Source organism: Protopterus annectens, chromosome 11.part0, assembly GCF_019279795.1.
Source record: "Protopterus annectens isolate FY-2018-M chromosome 11.part0, PAN1.0, whole genome shotgun sequence".
NCBI classification, from domain to species: Eukaryota; Metazoa; Chordata; order Ceratodontiformes; family Protopteridae; genus Protopterus; species Protopterus annectens.
Genome location: NC_056745.1, coordinates 406,721,169 through 406,745,322, shown reverse-complemented (window position 1 = coordinate 406,745,322; position 24,154 = coordinate 406,721,169). Strand labels below are relative to the sequence as shown.

Genomic DNA, 24,154 nt, shown 5'->3' with positions numbered 1-24,154 from the left:
CACCAACAAGGGGTGCAACCAAACTCGATCTGGTCTTCACTAATATGGGAGTGCACAGCCCTTAGTGTAATGTCTTCTCTTGTAAGGTCAGACCATACAATGGTCTCCTTTCAAGTAAAAATAAAATATGGAACCCCAGCTAACCCTGGAATATTCAGGAGCCAGTCTAAGGCTAACTTCCTACTATTGAGTGATAACCTAGCAAAATTCCAAGCTCCCATAAACATTGAGAACACTGCTGCTTATACAAAACCGTTCACAGTAGCCCTATACAAGAATGTTAATAGCTGCATAGAGAGAGCTGTATCCATCAGGAAGAAGTACAGAACTACAACAAGCCACCCCAGTAGAATCACATCAACAGCCTAATAACAGAAGAAAATAATGGCAAAATTAGGAGGTTCAGTACCCAGCAGGATAAAAGCACTCTCATCAAACTAAACAAACAACTCAGAGGACAAAAAGTCTACCAAAGCCAAATATGAGGTAAATTTGACCTGTCAGGCTAAAGACAACCACAAGGCATTCTTTAGCTATGTATGTAGCCTCAAAGGCAATACACAATTGTGTGCAGAGCTCATTGCAAATGGAGCCAACTATACTGAGACAAAAATATAGCAAACCTACTGGGGTCAACAAATTCAGCTCCAACTTTACCCCTCTCTCCCCAACTTTACCCCTCTCTCCCCATTAACCTTCCCTCAGGAAAAAACATCAAATATAACCCCCCCCCCCGCTATCACTATGAAAAAAGTCCTTAATGCTCTTTCTAAGGCCAAGAACACTGCATCAATGGGCCCAGACAATATCCCAGGATGCCTTCTAAATACCATGAAAAAAGAAGTTATGTACTCACCATAATGTTCCATCTGAGTAGTTGTACTTAAGTCTTCAAGCTGTGGGATACGGATCCGTATCGGATCCGAGCCGGCAACTATTACTAGCACCAGCTTCAGACTCCTCCCCTTATCCATAATACACCTGCACTGCCTTCCATCCCCAGACTGAATTTGCTGAACTTATAATGAGAACCCGACCCGATAATATACTTGTGACCTATACTGCAGCCTGTAGGCTGATCATACGCCAAGGTCCAGGGGAAGGAGGGAGGGAGGGACGGTTGAAGACAAATGAACTACAACTACTTAGATGGAACATTATGGTGAGTACATAACTTCTTTATCTGAAGTAGTTTACCTCATTTGGTCTTCAACCTGTGGGATGGAGTCCCCAGCTACTAAAACTCCTGGGAGGCCCTCATGGAAGGATATTCCGGAGCACCGTGGAACCAAAGGATGCTCTCCTTCTGGAAGTCAAATCCAATTTGTAATGAGAAATAAATGTAAGAGATGAGGACCAAGTAGCTGCAGAGCAAATGTCATCCAAAGACACTCTAGACCAGAAAGCCGCAGACGTAGCCATGGACCTAGTGGAATGAGCTTTTACCTGACCTGGCGGAGACATGCCTCTATTCTTATAGACCTGCAGGATGCATGAAGAAATCCATCTAGCTATAGTGACCTTGGAGATGGTTTCCTTCTATAAACCCTTTTTGGGGAACCTATCAACTGATCAGATTTACAGAAATGTTTTGTCCTGTGTAAATAGAATCATAACTGTCTACGAACATCCAACATTTGTAGTTTGTATTCCATCTTGTTCGTAAAATTGGGAAAGAACACAGGCAAATTTATCATCTGATTGATATTGACTGGTGATGCCACCTTAGGAAGAAAGGATGGATTGGTTAGAAGGGAAACTCTGTCTTTATGAAAAAACATGTACGAAAGTTTGATGGACAAGGCCTGTAATTCCAAAACCCTTCTAGCAGAGGTAATAGCCACCAGAAAAGCTGTTTTCCACAATAAAATGTTAGATCTGCAGTTGCGGCAGGCTCAAAAGGCAGAGCGACCAGAGCTTGGAGAACCATAGTAAGGTCCCACGGGGGAACAGGATCTTTGAGCGGGGTGCGTAGCAAAAAGGTGCCTTTGACAAAAGCTTTACACAGTCTGGAAGATGCTAAGGATGCAGAATTCTCACCCATATGAAAATGGGAAATGGCAGCCAACTGAACTTTGACAGTAGAAGAACTAGCTCCGTGCTAGAAAATATCAGCTAGAAAATCAAGAATAGTGGAAAGAGGAGCCGTGAAAGGGTCTAAACTCCTCTGAGTGGCCCAGAAAGAAAAACATTTCCACTTGCTGTGATAAACCTTTCTGGTCGAAGACTTATGAGCAGCTACCAAAACAGATCTAACCGAGGAGTATAGTCCAGGAGTCCTAGTAATTATGAGAACTGGAGCAGCCAAGCCGTGAGCTTTAGGCTGTCCAGACACAGATGAGGCAACCCCGCAGGGGGTGAAATCAAATCCTGAATGGGATCCAGGATCCAAGGTTGAGCCAGAAGGTGAGGCCAAAGGAAGGGAAACCATACCTGGCAAGGCGAGAATGGGGCAATGAGGATCACCTTGCTCCCCATTCGACAAGCTTTCTGCAGAAACCTCAGAATGAGAGGTACTGGTGGGCAAGCATACAGAAGACCGGAAGGCCAATCATGAACTAGAGCGTCTCTGGTGGAGTCCCCCAGGCAGAGGGTTCAGAGCGAAAAACTTGCTGCACTTCATGTTGGAAAGAGATGCGAAGAGATCAAGGCATGGTTGACCCCACTCGCTGAAGATCTGTTCCACTACTGACAAATTCAGGGACCACTCGTAAGGCATCAGAATGGTCTGACTTAGCCTGTCTGCTAGGATGTTGGACCATCCTGGAATGTGCGTTGCAATGAGAAAGCGAATGGTGGAGATTGCCCTTTCTCACACTCTCATGGCCTCATGAGAAAGGAAATAAGATCTGGTCCCTCCCTGTTTGTTGATATACCAGACTACTGACATGTTGTCTGAGTGAATCGCAATCATTCCCAGAGGAAGAAAGGCATGAAGGGCCTGCAATGCTAGAAGGACTGCCCTCATCTCTAGGACACTGATGTGCAAGCTGGTCTCTATGGGAGACCACAGGCCTTGGACTGTCTTGCCAGAACAATGCCCCCTGCCACCTGAGCTGGGAAGCATCCGTGGTCACTGTGGTTTGGGCCGGGGCTGGAACAAAGGGTCGTCCCTCCACAATGTCCGGAGAGCTCATCCACTATATGAGGGACGACCGACACACTCGACTTAGGTGGACAGGATAAGTCAATGGCAGTTCCAACAGGGACCATTGAACTGCTAGAGTCCAGTGAAGAATCCGCATGTGTAGCCGAGCGCACGGAAGAAAAGTTATGGTTGCCACCATCGAGCCTAGGGCCCTCAACACTGATTCCACCATTGGGAGGTGAGAATGGTAGACCAGGGAGACATATATCCTGAGGTTTTGAACTCTCTCCGAGGTCAGGAATATTTTGCACTGAAGAGTATCTATCCTGGCACCAATGTAGTCTATCACCTGTACAAGATCTAGGAGAGATTTGGATGTGTCGATTGTGATGCCCAAACTCAGGGCAAGTGTCAGAAAGTAATCCCTGGTTTGGGAAAGTAGACACCTGATGGGAGCAGTGAGGAGCCAATCGTCCAGGTATGGATAGACTTAAATCCCCTGAAAACTCAGGTGAGCCGCTACAGCCGCCATCACTTTGGTAAACACCCTGAGGGCTGCGGTGAGACCAAAGGGTAGGGCTCAAAAATAATAATGATTGACTCCTAGCTGGAAGCAGAGGAACCTACTGGAGCTTCTGCGCATTTTTATGCGATAGTAAGCATCATGGAGGTCTAACGAGCACATCCAGTCGCTCGCTTGCAGGTATGGCATGATGGACTGTAGTGTGACCATCCGGAATTTCTCTTTGGCAAACAGACAGGTTCAGGGTAGAGAGGTCCAGAATGGGCCTTAAGTCCCCTGTTTTCTTTGGCACCAAAAAGAACCTGGAGTAGAAGCCTGATCTGGACTGATCTGGGGGGATGGTTTTGATGGCTCATTTTACTAGCAGCGTGGAACTTCCGGGAGGTGTCTGGGAGATATGGGGGAACCCACGAAGGGGATAGAATATCCTCTGGATATGATTTGAAGCACCCAGCGGTCCATTGTTATGGACTCCCATGCTGCTGGGTGCAAGGACAATCATCCCCCGACTGCCTCCAGAGTAGAGCAGTCGGGCAACCCCCTCAGGGTTGCTGCTCGGGTCTGTCTGAGAATGGTTCTCGAGACTCAAAGTTCTGCGGACCCCCACTGCCTCTGGGCCAGCGTCCATTCTGTCCCCCTTTGTCTCTGGGGGAAGAAGAGCCCTGAGTGTCCCGGGAATACTGAGACTTCCAGACCCACATCTTCTTTTGCCCTCTCTGGTTCCGAGAAAAGGACCTTTGAGGGTTAGAGAAGTGGATTCCAATGGCAGACAGTGCCTTCCCATCCTTCTCACTCTGGACTAGTGTCTCCTTGACGGTCTTACCGAAAAGTGTAGAGCCATCATAAGGGGCATTGGCAAAGGACGCCTTAAAGGGTTCGGAAAATTGACACAACCTGAGCCAGGCGTTAAACCTCATGGCCACACTGGACCAAGCCGCCCTAGCCACTCCTTCCACAGCATGGGAGAGGAGTCGCATGGACGTATTTGATACCACTTTTAGAGTGGCCATTCTCGTGGAGAACGAAGCCTTGTCCTTCTGTGACATAGATTTGGGGGGAGACTCCTCCAGCTCATTTACCTGGTCGCGTTGGAGTCTACTGACATGGGCCAAGTAATTCAGCGCCCTGATCGAAAAGGTAGCTGAAGCATACACCCGATTCCCTAGGCGGTCCATCATCCTTGACTCCCGGTAAGGAGGGTGGATCAAGGAACTCTCCTGAGCAAGCTCCTTCTTAGTGGCTGCTGCAACCACAATGTCGTCCATGGGAGAGCCCTTATTCCAGGATGGCCTGTCAATGGGGGGGGGGGGCCTTAAAATTTTATTGGGTCGCTTGGGGATAGGCTCCATGGTGTCTGGTTCCCTCCACGCCCGCGAGGTGACCAAATCCACTAAAGGATCTGTGGGAGGGGGCACCCAGGAAGTAGACAGGCCCATGCCAAAAGCCTCCAGGAACACGGACTCAGAAGAGGGCTTGGGGCAGACCAACTTCCCCGTTGGTGCAGGATCTCCATGATGTCTCTAAAGGAGACACCTTGGGAGGTGATCTTGGGGAACCCTCTCCACCATCTAAATCTATGTCCTCGGTGAGGGACTCGGAGGAGTCCAAGTGCCTCCTCTTGCACATATGCTTGCAAGGCACATCTCTGGTGGGGCTCTCCGGAGAGCGCTTGCAAGCCATTTGTTCCTCGGGGGGGACTGCCTGGGGCTCTTCGAGCTCAGTCTGTACCTCTGGTAAGACAATGAGGACCACAGACAGAGCCAAGTGGGTCTGGGAGGTGTCCGAGGGGGTGGGCAGGGGTCTCAATCTGATGGAGAGAACCTTTTCTACCACATCGAACGACAAAGGAGAGTGGACCCTCCTGGGAAGCTAATAAGGAGGCCGGTCTCCCCGAGTCAGATGTGAGACTCAGAGCCAGGCCAGAGGTGGATGGAGCTCCGAGAAAAGGTTCCACTCCCTTGGATCTGGCAACCAAGCTCTGGCTCCAAGAGCGGCTTGGATTCAAGCTGGTCAGATCTGAAACGTTCCAGGCAGCTGTCGGCATTGAGGAAACGAGTACCGTCAGAGCCGACCCCCTGACCAAGGCCAACCTTGGATCCGAGTACTCCAAAGCTGAAGATCAGATCGGAGAAGGAGAAATAGGTTGAAAGAGAGGAAGTGAGCTCCTCCCTCCAGAGGGAGGGGGGCTGGCAAGACCCCCATCTGGATCTGTGTACGGATAAAGCCCCTCATCATCTAGCCGATAAGGAGTGGGTTGACCGTGATGAGGTCATGAACTCCAACCTGGCAGGTCAGGGAACCAAGGCCCAAGAGACTGAACATGCCTCCTCCTGCTCCGGGGAAAACCTTGGAGATCTGAGCAGAGGGGAGTCACGGGTCCGAGGGGTTTTGCTAGGTGAAGAGCAGTCTGGGGACCTCTTCCTCTTTTCCGTCTTAGACTCTCTCTCCCTTTCTCTACCTCTCTTCTGCTCCACTACCACAGGCTTTGAGGCAGGAGTTTGAGTCCCAGCCTGGGAGGGAGGAGAAGCCAAAGGAAGAGAGGAGGGAGAGGCAGTGAATCCGATGTTGAGGAAAGAGAGTCAGTAGGAGGAAGAATACCTTTGAGGGCCAACTTGACCTTCCTATCCTTTAAGGTGCGGGGGTTGAACCCCGCACAAATGTTGCAATCCACACTAAGGTGGACCATATCCAAGCACAACACACAGTGTGGCCATCCGCTGGGGAGAGCTTATGACCACACTCTGTGCAGCACCTAAAGACAAGCTTTTCAGCCATACTAAAGGAAACAAAGCCATAAAAAAGACAGGCAAATACTTTCCTAAAATCACTCACACACAAACCCATTCACCACGCTTGACTAAAGAACAACACTGGGGGGGGGGGGGCACCACAGAACAAACTACTCTAACTTTTTACCTAACAACACTAACACTCAATGCCAAAGCGATGGGAGGGGAGAAGGGGTACCTAAACTAATCTGACGAAAAAAGTGAAAGTTTTTTTACTTACAGAAAGTTAAATAACCCACTGCTAGCTGGAGCTCAGAAGACACGATGTATAAGCAAATCGCGGCAAACGAGATCTGGGGATGGAAGGCAGTGGAGGGGTATTACGGGTAAGGGGAGGAGTCTGGAGCTCAGAGCTGATGCTAGTGATAGTTGCAAGGCTCGGATCTGATACGGATCCATATCCCACAGGTTGAAGACCAAATGAAGTAAACTACTTCAGATAGTGATCTATCCGACCCTCTGGAATGCCTATTTAACTGTAGCCACCAAAATGGTTTTGTACCTCATAAATGGAGAACAGCAACAGTTTTCCCTCTGCACAAAGGTGGGCCGTCAACAGACTCTGGAAATTACAGACCCATAAGTCTCACTAGCCTCTTATGCAAAGCCACAGAAAGAATTATCATGGAAATAATCAATAATGACATAGGAAGCCTCCAGACACTGCACCCAACCCAATCTGGTTTCATCAAGGGCAAGAGATGCCTATTATAAATGGCAAAATTCTTCAAGAAGGTCACCAAAGCAAGGGATAATGGAAAAATGGTTTGCATTGCCCACCTTGACCTGGCTAAGACATTTGACACAATCCCCTACTCAGGCATTGTTGACAAAGATAAGAAGTTAGGTACAAATCCTTATGTCATGAGGTGGATAACCAGCTGGCTCACAGGGCCCAGGAAGTTAGAAATGAGGAGTCCACCTCTATAAAGAGGCCAGTCACAAGTGGAGTTCATCAGGGATCGGTCCTGGGACCACTGCTTCCTGGCATTTACTTCTCTGAATTCAAGGCCAACATCAATGCCCTCTGGCTGACTAAATTTGCAGATGATTGCAAATTAGAAGCTGTCACTGAATCACCCATCGACACAAATGTTTTCCAAGAAGGGATAACACAAACAACTGGTGGCAGAGCCATGGACTAAAACTAACTGCAAAGAAAAGCATAATAGTATCCTTCGGGAAGTCATCCACTCCTGGCAACTATCATATTGACAACACACCCCTAAGAGTTGACCCAGTAATCAGGGAATTGGGGACACGCACAGACAATAATCTAGCCATTCACCATCATGTGTCTACTGTAGTGAGGACATCATTCTATGTTGTTTAACTAACAAACAAAGGTATTGCATCTAGATCCAAGGAAGTCATCATTCCACTGTATTTGGCATTCATCAGACCTATTGAGTACAATGCCCCCTTTGGCAAGTACCTAAACAGGCACATACAACAACTGGAACATCCACAGAGGTTCCTCACTAAAAGAGTGCAAGGTGTAACATGTCCTATGCAGACCACCTCAAGGCCCTATCCCTGTATTCCATCTCCTACAGGCTGTTGAGGGGAGATCTATGTCTGGCATACAAGACATTGTCAGACCCCACTCTAATGGACTTCCTGCATATGAGCAAAACAAACCACCAGAATTACCCATTCTAAAGACTTAACCCAGCATGTGATACAAATAGGACCTGCTTGAGAGACAGTTATGTATCCCAGAGACTACTCCTTCTCTGGAACAAGCTCCCAATCCATGTGAAACAGAGTTGCTCCCTAACTCAATTCAAGTGTAATGTGGACAACTGGATGAGGAACTGGAAATTCATCCCTTGTTTGGCACCTATGTCTCTAATGGATGCCGGCAGCCTGTAAATGGTACATCTCCCAGGCCCCTGCTTACACTTATCAAGGGTTCCAGAACCTGTCAGAGATTTGGGATGAATGGTTAAGCTTAAAAGGCTCTTGTAGTTGTTAGCCTAGTAAACACCTATAAACCTATGAAAACAGTATGCTTATTCAACCTAAAGTTCATACCCCAAGATACAGAAGCAAGTTTTCATCATGATCTGAAGTGGAGAGCTCCTTCAGAGAAGTCCTTTACAGAAGGACCAACTGCAGTCTGTGCAACTATTGCAATACAAGTGAAGACTGCAGCAAAATGAACTCTGGTGGGTGATTAAGTCAAAATATAATCAAATAAGTAATTTAGACAGTCTTGTAACCTCAGTATGGGGAAGTGTAAAGAGTAGAGATTCCATGTTGTACTCCAGAAAACAAATCTCTCCTCATTCTATATGTAAGAATGTCATGCATTTTAGCCTTTTAGACTCTTTTGGATTACATAAAACTCTAGTCAAAATGGAGCTACTATTATGAATAAAAATTTTATCCTACATGCAGATAAGTTCAATTTTGAGGATGGGGTAGATTATTCTGCTGTCCTGATTCAGTGAGTTCCTTGTGTTGAGGATAATGGCAATGGTGTGGGACAATCAATAGAGGATACTATGGTTGTCTTGGTCAAGAGTTTGTTATTAGTATTAGATCAGTCTTGACTAGTTTTACTTTGAGAACATTTTTAATGGAAAAGGGAAAGACATAACTAAAACCTCAAATCCATGGTAAAAAAATCACCTACTTTCAGACATGAGGTATGACAGAGCAAAACACTCTGAAAGGGCTCCATTTCTGTAAGATTCCACATCTATTGTGCTATTTGCTGAAAATAATTAAGCCAGCTCCCATTTGTGAGCTAGTTTACACTCTGAGATTTAATTTACACACACACACACACACACACACACACACATGAACCCACCTGGGAAAGGCTGGCAGAGATTACCCGCTCTACCAACTTTGCCCAGACTATAAGGTAGACTCACTGCCACCAGTCAGTTACTATATGGCTCTTAAAAGGGTACCCAATAGTGCTGAGTGAAATTACTAATAATAATACAAATGGTAATGTTGACCAAACAGCAAGGCTTTCAGGAGTGGCCAGAGTTACCACCAAATAAATATGTGCAAATGCTTTCAAAGCTTAAATATTTTCTAAAAAGAACCAGCCACAATGAAAAGTTTAAATGTATTTAGTAATAAATAAACAAGAAAATACTAAATATATATTTACAGTAAACACAGAGTTCAAATCACAGGAAATGCTAAAAACTAACATGATGGATAGACTCATACAAATAAAGAAAAACAATCTCTAAACTAAGGCTTCACTATATTCCTAACTGAATCTAGGAGAATTACTGCTCCCCAGTAACTTACTTGATAGAGCACGGTACAATGAAATATGTGAGAAGTCTTTCTAGACAGGTTCCTTAAAACAGAAAACTCAATACTCAAAGATTACTCCCTATAAAATATAATATCCAAGATGGCTTGAAGAATGACCTCATCTGGTCACCTGACTCTAGGTTCTCACAGTATCCCCCTATGAAGCTGAGACAGGAATTTAGCACAGATGGCTACAATACACATCTAAATGTTTATGACAGTGCCTGGGGCATCCCCTCTTTTTACTGAGCTAGTGAATAAAGGCTTCTTCCAGACCCACCATATATGGTCCTATTCAGCACTGTGGGTACCATTTGAATGGTTTAACAGCTCATTTACATTTTCCCTATTTTTTTAAAGTAAGCTGGCTGGTTAGCCTCTGCTGTCTCAGTGTCTTCCATTAAAACATATACATTTAATTCAGTTACAATAATACATGTACATTTCTTTTCATTCCAGCAGGGTGCACTGTTGATACAGTTTAACTCAGGCAAACCTTACAAATACATTTTCAGCACAAGCATCTGTACAAATCAGTTTGATATACAAATGACATACAATTATTTAAAAAATTCCAGCTTGCTGTGTTGGCACAAGTCATACATCCACTGTCCTACTTCTCCTGGCATGGCTGGGGGTACTTCCTATTGTCACAGGTTCCCCACCATGCAACAGGAAAACCATACTGCATACCTAATTTACTGGAGTCACTTGCCATACAGCTCAACACCTTACTTATGGGTGATTTTAATTATCCTACTATTGATTGAGAAACATACATGACCACAAACATGCTCAGAGGCTCGGACTGTCAATGCAAATGATCTGGAACAGCTAGTCAGCACATCCATAAGAGGTTTAAATGTCCTGCACAGAAAACTCACTAAGTGCTCCCCTGTGTGATGCCCTCCCAGGTAAGATTGAACCATAAATCAGTTTTGTTCAATGCAACTATAAGAACACATACCACATCAAACTCAAAAATGCTTAAGAATTTTTCTAAGATAAATTACTTCCTACTAAGTGATGGTATAAGAAATTTTAAAGCCCTCTTGTACGCAGATAACATGGACTCCTATGCGGAGGTGTACACCAATGCCCTGTATAACCACTTAAGCAATTGTATAAAATCAGCTCTTGCAGGAAAAAAAAAAGCCATTGCGGTGGACCCGTAGTATAATCAGGCTATACAAGAAGAAGAAAGAAACAAATGTCCAAGAGCAAGTGGGAACTGGCTCAGCAGAGTAAGATATCTCCTTCTAGCGTAAACCTACAAATAAGAGATCTTGTTAAGTTCTCCAAAGCTAATCATGAAGCAAAAATTGCCTGCCTAGCTAAGAAGAATCACAAAGCATTTTTTACCTATGTCCGGAATATAAAAGGGAATATCCATCTGTGCTGAACTGGTTGTGGATGGCACCACCCATATTTAACTGAAGGTAATAACCAACCTGCTAGCTGACAGATTTGGAGAAAACATGACCAGCCAGTCCCTTCCACTCATCCCTCAAAGTATACCTGCCACCATTCCTCAGGCTATTATTTCAAGAAAGCAGGTCATCTTGGCACTCCCCAAGGCCAAAAACACAGCATCAATGGGAGTAGATAACACCCCAGGTTGCATTTTTAACAAACTTAAAACATGACCTAACAGACCCACTTTGATCCCTGTTTAACCATAGTCTGAGAACTGGCTATGTTCTGGTGGAATGGAGGACAGCAACAGTAATCCCTCTGCACAAACTGGAACTATCAACTGACCCTGGGAGTTATAGGCCCATAAGCTTGACTAGCCTCAACTGCAAGGCCATGGAAAGAATCATTATTAACCTTACTAACAAGGACATAGGTAATCTCCAATCTATGGACTCAATCCAGTTCAGATTCATTAAAGGTAGATCATGCCGGCTAAACATGGTTGAATTCAAGAAAGTCACTAAGGCCCTAGAGGAGGGAAAGACAGTGCATGCCACCTATCTTGACCTACCCAAGGCATTTGACACAATCCCCCACTCAGGTATTACAGAGAAACTCTCTTAATTGGGAATTAACCCCTATATTACCAGATGGGTAACCAACTGGCTCACACGTAAGACACATACTGTCAAAGTAGATGACTTCACCTCTAGCAAAAGACCAGTCACCAGTGGTGTTCCACAGGGTTCTGTGCTAGGCCCCTTACTGTACAGAATTTATTTCTCAGATGTCCAGGCAAACTTGGACAGCCTATGGCTGACCAAGTTCCCTGACAACTGCAAACTGGGAGCAATCACTGAGTCCCCAATGATGTTGACATACTGCAGACACAGTTAACTCAGACAAATGACTGGTGTGAAAGCCACTAATCAAAGCTAAATGCAAAGAAATGCATTATTATTCCCTCTGGGAAATCTACTATCCCTGCTAATTATATGACAGGCAGCACCTACCAAGTGCAGACTCAGTGGTACATGATCTGGGTATTCAGGTTAATAGCAATCTGAACTTTGACTACCATGTATCTACAGTAGTAAGGAAATCCTTTTGTATGGCACATTTTATAAGTAAAGGCATCTCGTGTAGACCTAAGGATGTTATAATTCCATTATACTCCGTTTGCATCAGACCAATAATCAAGTACAATGCTCTCTTTTGCATGTACTTCATCAGACACCTGCAACAACTGAAGAGACCACAGAGTTTCTCACCAAAAAATTACAGGGTACACAAAACAAGTCTTATGTGGAAAGACACTGAAAGCCATGTCACTGTATTCTGTCTCCTACAAATTGCTAAGGGATGACTGTGCCTGGCTTACAGGGCAGTCTCTGTCCAGGCCCTGATGGAAATGCTACACATTCATAAATCAAACTGCAGGAAGGTCATTCACTCCAGAGATCTTAACCCAGCCTTTGACATAAACAGGTCATGCTGGAGAGATAGATATGACATCTAAAGATTGCCACTTCTTTGGAGCAATCTTCCAATTCACATGAAACAGAGCTCCTCCCTGACCCTCTTCTAACAGAACCTAGATCAATGGATGGATGGTTCACTCCTAGGATGGTGCCCATGTCCGTCCTGGACAAAGAAAGTTGGTACTAACTACCACAGATTCTTACCTCTGCGAACTTAAGTCACCTAACCACTGAAAATTGGGGTAACTTGGGACAAATACGGTTAGGCCAAAGTCAAACCAAACCCGCACGTACGGCAAGTGCAAAGGCTCTGAAGTCAAAAAGCAAGTTCAAAAAAAGATAGAGCCATCACAAAGTGTGGTATAACTATTTAATATGCCAAATAATACATTGTCATGGGTGAGGGGAAAAGAGCCCCAACACCCAAACCAAACTGGTTTCGGATCAATAGCTTTCTTCAGTGAGAAAGACAAACAACATACAAATAATAGGACAAAAAACATATATATATATATATATATATATATATATATATATATATATATATATATATATATACATATGTGCACAGATTCAAAACAACCTCCTATTGGTTAATTACAGATGCTCATTTAGACCAGGAGGCAAAAGCCCCCCCCCCCCAGTTTAATGATCCATTTTCTTTCGTTGACATTTAAAATGGTATGCCAGCCAGATTTATCCATACAATTCCCCAATATGCAATCAGTTATGGTAAATCTAAACAGAGCTGTATTATGTTTGCAAGTATGTTTAAAGAGGGTGTTAGACTGTCTTTTATTCTTTATAACACTCACATGTTCCCCAATATGGAGTTTAAGAGATCTCGAAGTTTGGCCCACATAAAACGCGGAGCATGAACAAGTGGCCAAATATATTACTCAACTTGTGCTACAATTTGCCAAAAAAGTGATACTGAAGACTGTGGACGTATTTTTGTTAGAAAATTCCTTAGTTTTGTTTACCCTGTAACAATCGGAACAATGTCCATAAGACACACATCCCACCAATGTGTCTACCATCAGTGTCCGTTGGATGGGAAAAGTCCCCCTATGGTCAAACCTTTTGTAATGTCTAAAGAGAGAACCCAATATGCAGCCCCTATGGAAGGAAAAAGAACATCTATCCTCCAAGTACTCCGACAGTCTATCCTCTGCCATCAAGATGTTTCAATGCCTATTAATGATGTGCATAAATGATTTGGTGTTCCTGCCAAAAGTAGTAACAAATCTCACCCTAGACTCAGTATCTGATGATTGTGTTTTGTATTCTAATAATTTGGCCCTATCCTGACTTGAAGCAAATTGGCAAGCCCTGCTAATATCCCCTGATTTATAACCACTATCTTGGAACCGATGGATCATGTCTCTTTTATACTGGTCATACATCAAAGAGTTGCAGCAAATCCTTCTAACCCTTAAAAACTGAGATTTTGGGATGTTCCGGATGATATGTTGTGGGTGGAAGCTGGTAGCATGGAAGAGAGAATTATATTGGGGAAATTTCCTATATACCTTCGTATCCAAGATATTATCAGAATTTCTACTCACAAAAACATCCAAAAAGGTAATTTCAGTCATACTGAAAGTAACCTTTAATTCAATGCCCCATTTACTCTTATTAAGATAATCCACAAACTCTTGCAAAAAAATATAATTGGACTTCCACACCAACCAACAATCATCGAGGTATCGCCTCCAAATATCAATCTCATTGATATATAAATTGTGACAAGCATCATAAATCAACTCCTCCAGGTATGCCATGAACAGGTCAACATATATGGGTGCAAAGGAGGCCCCTACGGTCACTCCTTGTATTTGCCAAAAGCATTGATCTTGAAAATAGAACACATTTTTTGTTAAAACATGTTCAGCCAGGCTAACAAGAAATGTGTTAAAACCTGGTTCATACAATTCAGATTTGTCCAGCCAATGCTGTAATGCTAATAACCCTGCCCAATGTTGGATGTTGGTATACAAAGAGGTGACATCCAGGGTACATAAAAGCCAATCCTGTTCCAACTGCATTTCCGAGACAATACCCAGAAAATGGGTAGTGTCCTGAGTGTGAGCTCACACATGAGACTACAAAGGTTTCAAATATAATGCCAGGAATTCAGAGAGGGGTACAGTAAGGGAACCCCTGCCTGCCACTATAGGCCTCCCCGGTGGATTTTTGGGATACTTGCGGATCTCAGGTAAAAGATAAAGATACTGTTGTTTTGGATCAGGTACCTTAAGATGGAAAATGTCCACACTAGTGATAATGCCTTCCTCCTGAGCTTCATCTAAAAAGGTATCAATTTCCATTTTAAACCCTCTAGTAGGTTCCAATGGCATCGCCATATAGTATCTACCATCCTCTAACTGTTTCAATGCCTCCTCACAATAAGAGACCCAGTCCTGTATCAGAACCGTTCCTCTTTTATCCGCAGGTAGAATAACAATATCCCTGTTGTTCCTCAAACTATCTATACATTGTTCCTCAACCTTAGATAGATTTTTGGAAAAGTTCTCATACTCAAGGGTTAAAATGTAGATCTTTAAGAACATTAGCTTGAAAAATCGATACAATAGGTGACATGGGGGGCATAAAGGTGGAGCCACAAAATTTGAAGCTTCTCTGAGTATTGGTTGGAGCATTATCAAAATATAGCCCAAGATTTAATAAACAATAAAAATCCATCACATCCTGAGCCAAAGTATGTTCAGGAACAAAAAAAAAAAAAAAAAACAGGTATAAAGTTCAGGCCTTTGTTCAAGATCTTTATTTCAGTTTCAGACAGGGTTACAGAAGAGATGTTATGCACTTTGATATAAGTATCTACTTTTGTATCATCAGTTTGAGGAGCCCCTCCAAATTGCTTGTTGCCTCCATGTTTCCTCCCCCCTTCTCCTGATCCTGACCCTAAAGGGTGTTGAAGATTGCTTCGCTTGGGGTCTCATGATACAACTGTGTGGTTATCATCAACCTCAGTATTGGATGATGATTCATCCCCTAAAATAAAACTAGAGGGATCTCTATTCCTTTTGAGAATGGGTTTGGGTCTTTTCCGTTTAGGAGCATAAATTTGACATTATTACAAATATCAAAAGGTTTACCTTTCTCATAGTCACCTAAATCTCTGTGAATTTCCTCATCTTTTATTCTTTAAGTGACTTTTCCAAGTCAAGTAATTCACTACTACGTTGGTTTATACAGGATGTATAGCAGGGTAAAATCTCAAAAACATTTAGGTTTTGATATAGAGTTTCAGCTTCCTGAATGCCTTGTTGAACCATACGTTCATAATAGGCTGCTAAGGCAACCACAAAACCCATGGATGCCTGCTGTTGTACCTGTGCCCATTGTTCCGAAAGCAACTGGTCAATACTATGTACCAAGGGTTGTAGCCTAACTCTAAGTCCCCTAGGTGTAATCTGGTTATGTGGATAGGCTTTAAAAAGCTGTAAATGCCAGTCATTGGTTCTTAAATTCTTCATATACTTAGTAAGTTTAAATAAGGCCACCTTACATTGGCTGGTTGGATCATTGTCTATAATTGGTTAAACTAACAGGTCCTAACCCAAATACCTCCAAATCATCCATATCGGATGATAAACCTTTGATAAGAGAAATCATATCCATATCAAAGCTATCGATTATTAACCAGTTCACAATCAGCCAAGAGATCGAAAAAGCAAAATACGGGTCGCCAGAGCAACATATAATGGAAGTGAAGACCAAAAATCCTTTAAATTGTCCCCACAAAAGAGAGCACAAAGAAACGTGTATATCCATCCAATGTCACTCTCTGTCACAAGCCATAAGGCCCACAATCATGTCAGTGTGTAAAAACGAATACATCAGCTATTACACATGTAATGGAAAAACCATATTGAAAACCAAGTAGGGAATCAAATATTCAATAGTCCTTACTCATAATTGGATATTAATATTAATATTAATTTTTTGCAACACACATTCCAAAGTGTATAAGAAAGACTGCAAATCAGCATTATTACAGTGAAATGACACTAATGATAAGTATGGATTTATTCCTTACATTTTTAAAGTACAAAGCCTCCTTAATATGGAAAAACTTATATGTTAAATATTCTTTCAGACTTAAAGCAATCACAGTAATACTGTCAAATATGATCAATAAAACAAGTATATTACTTAGAAATAATTTTTATTTTGAATATTTAACACTACAATTCCATACTTTGCAGAGACATTATGCACAGCTGTCTTTTCAAGGATCTTGGAAGAAAATGGGGTACTCTCTGCCTTAGGAAAGGGTACACTTAGTAAGAATTACAGAGCAGCAAATCCCAACCCACTGGGCTGCACTTCACTACAGCTCAAAAGAAAAAAAAAAAACAAACAAAAAAAAAAACAAATGTGGAGCAATGAACTTCCACACAGTGGACTGTATAACCCAACCAATTACTATAAAGACCAGGACAGTTAAATATTACGTGCCTTTTAATGAAGTCAATAAAATAAACACATTCAAAACTTGTCACACAAACTTTACAAAAGGCATGGAATAAAAAAAAATTCTTTCTACTAACCAATAAGTAAACGGACAGTGTTGTTCTCCTTGGTGATGCTGCAGATCTGCCCCTTCAGGTTGGTTTGGACTTCATCACTTAGAACAGGAAATCCTCGCTCTGTTAAAGAGCTATTCACCTGAGAGCAAATCTGAATGCTTATGTTTTCAAGTGCCATATCTACATCAAAAGTGCTGCAAAAATGAAAATATAAATAAAACATTAAAAAATACTAATGTACATTACTCTTACTCCTTCCTAACAGTCTCACAATCAGCCAGTGTGCAGAAAAAAGAAGTTATGTTCTTACCAGTGTTCCATTTGTGTTGTCGATCTTCATTCATTCTTGACGAATGGGACTCAATGGATGGGACTCAGTTCTGATCCTCGGAACCAGCTCGTCCATTATACTGCTCATGCCAGCCATAAAAACTCTCGAGCTAAGACTCTACTAATAATGCTCCTCTCTCTATTACCTCAGATCGAGTTTGCAGCCAATTACAGAAAGATAACAGAAGCCATGTCTAAGATGATGCCTAAAAGCTCGCAGAACAAGTGTCCAAACCTCCAGAAGTCCATAGGAGGTGGCAGGAGTGTGGGATGCCAAGAATGAATGAAGAGTGACAACACAGATGGAACTTTATGGTAAGAACATAATTTCTTTATCTGATGTTGTCAATCTTCATTCATTCTTGACGAATGGGACAGAGTCCACGGCTACTTTAGGTCCTGGGTGATCCTATGGAAGTATATTCCGGAGTACTACAGAGCCAAAAGATGCTCTTCCCCTGGAGACCATAGCCAATCTGTAATAACTGATAAAGGTATGGGGAGAAGCCCATGTTGCGGATGCACATATTTCCTCCATGGATGCCTTGGAATGGAAAACTGCGAAGTGGATATAGATCTGGTGGAATGCACCTTAACAGGCATAAGTAACTTGTGGTTATTGTGATTATAAATGAAAGTAACACAATCCCTAAGACACTGATAATGTAACTTTCAAGACAGGTTTACCCAAGGTTGAACCTGAAAAGGACACAAACAATTGATCTGATTTTCTACTGTTTGGTTGTCAAGACAGAAACATAACTATCTGTGAACATCCAGTAAATGCAAGCAATATTCACCTTTATTTGAAAAATTGGGAAAGACAGGCAAATCAACAGTCTGATTAATATTAGATTCCAAGACCATCTTAGGTAAAAAAGGAAGGGTTGGTTTTCAACAAAACCCTATCCCTGTGAAAGATCATATAAGGATGCTTCACACATAATGCCTGCAATTCAAAAACACTCCTGGCAGAAGTGACTGCCACCAGAAAGAGAGTTTTCCATGACAGGAACTTGAGGATCGCAAGTAGCTGCTGGCTCAAAGGGCTGGAGAACTAAAGATTGTAGTACTAGGGTTGAATCCCATGGAGCTATAGAACCTTTAAATGGTGGCTTTAGGTGAAGGGTGCCTTTAAGAAAAGCTGCATAAATGGAAAATTAACGTAAGATCGTCAAACCCATTGTGGAAGTTGGAAATGGCTGCTAATTGGACCTTGATTTTGGAAGCTGAAGCTCCTTGAACAAAAAGTGAAACCAGGAATTCCAAGACCTTGTCAACATGTGTTTCGTGAGGCAGGAAGTACAGTTGTGTACACTTACCATAAATGTAGATGTTTGAGTGTATTCACTGTTGCAGTCATTACATTTGGGTAATCTGCTGGCAGGTTGCCCTCAGTCGGCCTGAATAACAAAGTCTTGGGTCCTGCATCAGTTGCTGTCTCCTCTTCCAAGACGTCAGGTCGCCAGGGGTATAAAACATGCAGCCGACGCCATTTTATTCAGTTTTTCTTGCCCCAGATGGGGAGCAAAAATATATACATATAAGCAAACAGTAAATATATAAATGTACTTTTAGAAACATAAACTTTACCTTCAACTAAAAAGCAAATACACCACAAAGGCTTTTGAGTATAATGAAGGAAAGAAAAGTTATAGAAAGGGGGATGGCGGTTGGGTAACCTGGACTGCAACAGTGAATACACTCGAACATCTACATTTATGGTAAGTGTACACAACTGTACTAGGTTCTTCATGTTTCACTGTTGCAGTCATTACATTTGGGTAGAATCCCAAAGCTATGGATGGGAGGATGGAACTAAACAGGATTAGGAGCGGCTATAAGGCCCTGCAGGACTGCAGTGGCAAAGCCTGCCTTGGATTTGGAGAAGAGAGGTAAATTATAATGCTTTGTGAAGGGATGAACAGAGCTCCAAGTAGCAGCTTCTAGAATGTCTTTGGTTGGAATCCCTCTGAGAAAAGCTGCTGAAGTAGAGGCAGCCCCGGTGGAATGTGATCTGATCCCCTTGGGCACAGGTTTACTATGGTGCAAATAGCAGAAACGAATGCAGTGGCTTATCCATTTAGAAATTGTCTGCTTTGATACAGCCTTCCCCTCTGACCCTGCAGCAAATGCTACCAGTAGTTGCTCAGACCTTCTTAGAGATTTGGTCCTAGTCAGGTAGAATCTTAGTCATCTGTGTACATCCAATGAATGCAAAATCCACTCCCCCTTGTTCTGCAGATTTGGGTAAAATGTTGGCAGGTGAATTGTCTGGTTAAGAGCCACACTGGATACCACCTTAGGCATAAAAGAAAGATTGGTCATGAGGGACACCCTGTCCGGGTAAAATATAATAAAAGGCTCCACTGCCATGAGAGCCTGTAGTTCTGAAACCCTTCTTGCTGAAGTGACTGCCAAAAGAATAGCTGTTTTCCAAGACAGAAATGTTATATCTGCAGTAGCTGCCGGTTCAAAAGGAGGCAGGGTGAGTTTTTCCAGCACAAAATTGAGGTCCCATGTAGGAGTTGGTGCTTTTCTGGGAGGCCTTAAATTGTTGGCCCCTCTAAGATACAGTTTAAGCAGAGGATGAGAAAAGAGGGGAGGCTCTGTGTTGTAATGAGCTGAGATGGCAGATGCATGGATTTTTATTGAAGAAAAAGATAGGCCCTTGTCAAGCATCTCAGTCAAATATTGTAAAATCTGAGGAATATTGGGCTTTGCTGTGTCTATTCCTTGTGCTTGGCTCCAAGCACAGAATCTCTTCTATTTATCAGCATAAGATTTTCTAGTACTAGGCCTTCTGGCTTCCAAAATCACATCCATCACAGATTTACTGAGAGGTGGTGTTTGAATAATTAGTTGATTAGCCATGCTGCAAGATTCAGAGTTTGGAGGTGAGTGTGCAGAATTTGATAGTTCTGCTGAAACAGTAGATGAGGTATTTGAGGCAAGTACCATGGAAGAAGGTGAGACATATTCCTTAGAAGCGGGTACCAGTGCTGGTGGGGCCAGTCTGGAGTAATTAGGATCATTTTTGTTTTTTCCTGTCTGACTTTCAGTAAGACCTTGGAGATTAGAGGCAGAGGGGGAAAGGCATAGATTGATAGTTTTTTCCAACTGAAGGATAGAGCATCCACTTTCCATGTTTTTTTGTGATGAGTTCTTGTGCAGAATTTGTCTAACTGATAATTTTGAGGAGAGGCAAATAGATCTATGTCTGGGCTCCCCCATGTCTGTGTTAACATGCTGAAGATTTGTGGATCCAGTTTCCATTCATGCGGGTCCATAAGATTTCTGCTTAGGTCGTCTGCCAGAGTATTTTGCTTTCCTGACAGGAATTGAGCTTGAAGATTTATTTGATAAGTCAAGGCTGTGTTCCACAAAGACATGTCTAGTCTGCAAAGGGGGTAGGAATGTGTACCCCCCTGCTTGTTTATGTACCACATAACTGTGGTGTTGTCCGTCTTCATCAGTAGTTGTCCTGGATGAAGCAAGGCCTTGAACGCTGTCAGAGCATTCTGAACAGCTAGCATCTCTTTCTGACTGATATGCAGATGCATTTGGTTTGGGCTCCATTTGCCCTGAATGCATCTCCCTGCCAGGTGGGTCCCCCAAGCATAATCTGATGCATCTGTAGTTAGGGTTTGGGTGGCAGAGGGTAGAGTGAATGACAGTCCCTTTGGTGGGCAGAGACATGGTACCAAAACAAGGAACTCTTGCTGTAGGCAGGGGATGAGAGGAATCATCATTTCCAGGCTGTGACAATGTTGACTCCATAAACTTTTTAGGTACCATTGAAGTTTCCTCATATGCAGTCTCGCATATGGAATTAGTAGAATGCAGGATGCCACGAACCCCAAAGCCTACAGAATTTGTCTTGCAGATAACTGGGTATTTGTTGCCAGTTGTTTGAAGTATGTTGTCAATTGCATTTGTTTGTCTGGCATGAGGTAAGCCATCTGGGCAGTTGTATTCAAGCTTGCACCCAGGAATGTAATTATTTGAGAGGGTACCAGTTGTGATTTCTTTTAATTTATGGTGTACCCTAGGCATGCTAGAAGCCTTTTTACAAATGCCAGATGTTGAAGAAGAGTGTCCTTGTCCTCTACTTGAATGAGACAATTGTCCAGATAAGAATACATTTGAATGCTTCTTTGTCTGCGGAATGCAATTACTGGTGCCAGGCACTTTTTAAAGACCCTGGGCGCAGTAGATAAGCCAAAGGGCAGTGCAGAGAATTGATAATGCAAAAAACCTGCTTTGAAGCGGAGGTATCTTCTGCATGATTCCCTTACTGGAATATGCAGGTATGCCTCTTTTAAGTCTAGATTTACTAACCAAGCATTCCTGCCTAGCATAGGCAGTAGCTGTTGTAAAGTCAGCATTTTGAACTTTGGAATGTCCAGGAATGTGTTCAAAATCGATAAGTCCAGTATTGGATGCCATGAATTGTCTTTTCTGGGTACCAGGAAAAGTCTTGAATAAAAACCTTGTCCTTTTCCCTTTTCTGGTACCGGTTGAATAGCCCCCATATCCATGAGGGACCCGACTTGTTTCTGGGCCTCTGCCCACTGGTTTTGTGGCAGATTCGGCCATCTGTTTGGAACTGGCAAAGTATGGAAATAAAATCTGTACCCCTGGAATACTATGTTTAATACCCACTTGTCCTGGGTAATTCACTGCCAATTTTGAGCATGAAGTGCTAGTTTGCCCCCAAGGGGACTGCCAAAAGATAAGTGCTTGGTGATGGTACAGGAAAAGTCATTGAGACTGCTTACTGTAGGGTTGTGCTTTGTTTCCTCCAGATTTGGAGGTGGAGGCACCCCACTGCTTTGATCTGTAAGAACCTTGTGATTGGTATCAGGAGCCTTTTGAGTGCCTGGATTTGCCCCGAGAGGCTCTGTTGGACACAGGAAAGGACCAACTTTATAGTAGGCCAGTGCCTACTGAACCTGGGTGGCTGCACTTGCAAGAAATCTTTTACAGTTTGCATAGATTTAGCTTTGTCTTCCATTTTCTTTAAAACCTCTTCCGCCTTATTGCCTAGCTTTAACATGATCAGGCATATTTTGCTCCTTGAGCCAGGCATGCCTTCTAATCACAGATCCAATAACGGCGGCCCTACAAGAGGCCTCCAAAGAATCAAAACAACATTGCAAAGTATGCTTTCCAACCTGCTCTGCTGAATGCAATAATTCCTGTAACTCTTTATTTTCCACACAATCAGAAATCAACATAATTTTCTGTTTCAGTAAGCCCATAACATGCTGTTGATATTTAAACATATGAAACTGGCAGTTTAAAGCCCTGATTGCCAAGGTTGCAGACGTATAAACCTTCTTACCCCATCTATCCAGCGCCCTGGAATCTCTATCAGAAGGGGTAGGATTTTTGGCTGTAGAGGTCTTTATACCTTTGGGACCCTGAGAAATAGTTTCAGGGTCAGCAGAAGGATTGTTGAAAATAAATTTGTGGGAGCCAGGAACCCTACATCTCTATACATCTACCTGGCTTACTAGGAGCGGGAGGCAGGGAATCAGGAGCCATGCTTGATTTGGAGAACACATCATCAACAATGTGTAATACAGGAGGTACTGCCAAAGGTCTATGTTGAGGAAGAAGAAGGAAATCCCTAAGCCTCTTTTTTGATTTAGAGAATTCCTGACTCTCCCAGTGAAAATGTTCCCTTAAAGTATGCAAGGTCTCTCCAAAAGAGTAATCCTCAGGAGGAGATGCAGATGGGACGGATTCCTCTGCATCAGAATCCTCATAGGATGGAATAGAAAATTCCTGATCAGAAGAGGAATCAGAAGAAATAGAAACCTGATCTGAAGATTCATAATCAGTGCCTTGCCTAGGCCTCTTAGTGGGGGGGGGGGGTTGGGAACCCCTAATGAAGGTAATTAAATCTTCAGCCATTTTGATCATCTGTTTTTTAAGCATAGGGGTCTGAGCACGTGGCTCATGCATCATTATTTTAGACATAGAAGTTGTTTTTGACCTTATTTTTGTTGCTGGCGTCTGTTTAATATAAAAATGTTGAGGCCTGAAAACACCCTCAGAAGCCAGTGTCTGCTCAGCTGCTCCAGACCCATCCAAGAGAGAGACATCCGCAGGTTCAATACTCTGAGAATCTCGTGGCATACCGGACTCCGAATGGGTCTCGGTAGAGGCCTGCGACTCAAACGTAGTGGCTATAAGGGCTGCGAAGGTGCCTCACTGAGTACCGGTGAACCGGCGACTGGCTTAGGAGAAGCTTTGTCGGTTTTGGACCTCGACGGTCTGTCTCTGTCTTTTTGTTTGTGTTTTTTATGAACTCCGGTAGTCAGATTGCTAACCGACATTTCAGGATGATTAAATCTTGCACTAAAATATTTATAAGCAAAAAATATACCAACACTTAATAGTGCATTGGTTAAATCTAGCTCAAAACCAACAGCAACGCACGTTGTGATCTGGGCCTAGGCAAGGAATACAGTACAAATGAAAATCCTTATGAGGTATTTGCTTCCCAACAAGCAATTATTAACTTTTACTGACATCGGTAAGGAGCAAGAAAAAGTTTCCCCAACGGGGTACTTAGCTTTAGTTTGAAGACATCGGTTCTGAAACTCGAAAACGAAAATTTCAAGAGTCGGCCGACCAGCACTTGCGAACTGCTTCTGCTTCGGGCACCG

The 24,154-nt window shown here is 43.1% G+C and overlaps 1 protein-coding gene across 1 annotated transcript in view; it reads right to left on the bottom strand.

Moving 5' to 3' along the window:
• The window catches only part of TCP11L2 (t-complex 11 like 2), a 613,826-nt gene that overhangs the window by 29,674 nt on the left and 559,998 nt on the right, over positions 1–24,154 (bottom strand). Inside the window, exon 9 of the mRNA XM_044087900.1 lies at positions 17,166–17,338. Within this exon, the coding sequence (XP_043943835.1) occupies positions 17,166–17,338 (173 nt within the window). The remainder of the gene's footprint in view (positions 1–17,165; positions 17,339–24,154) is intronic.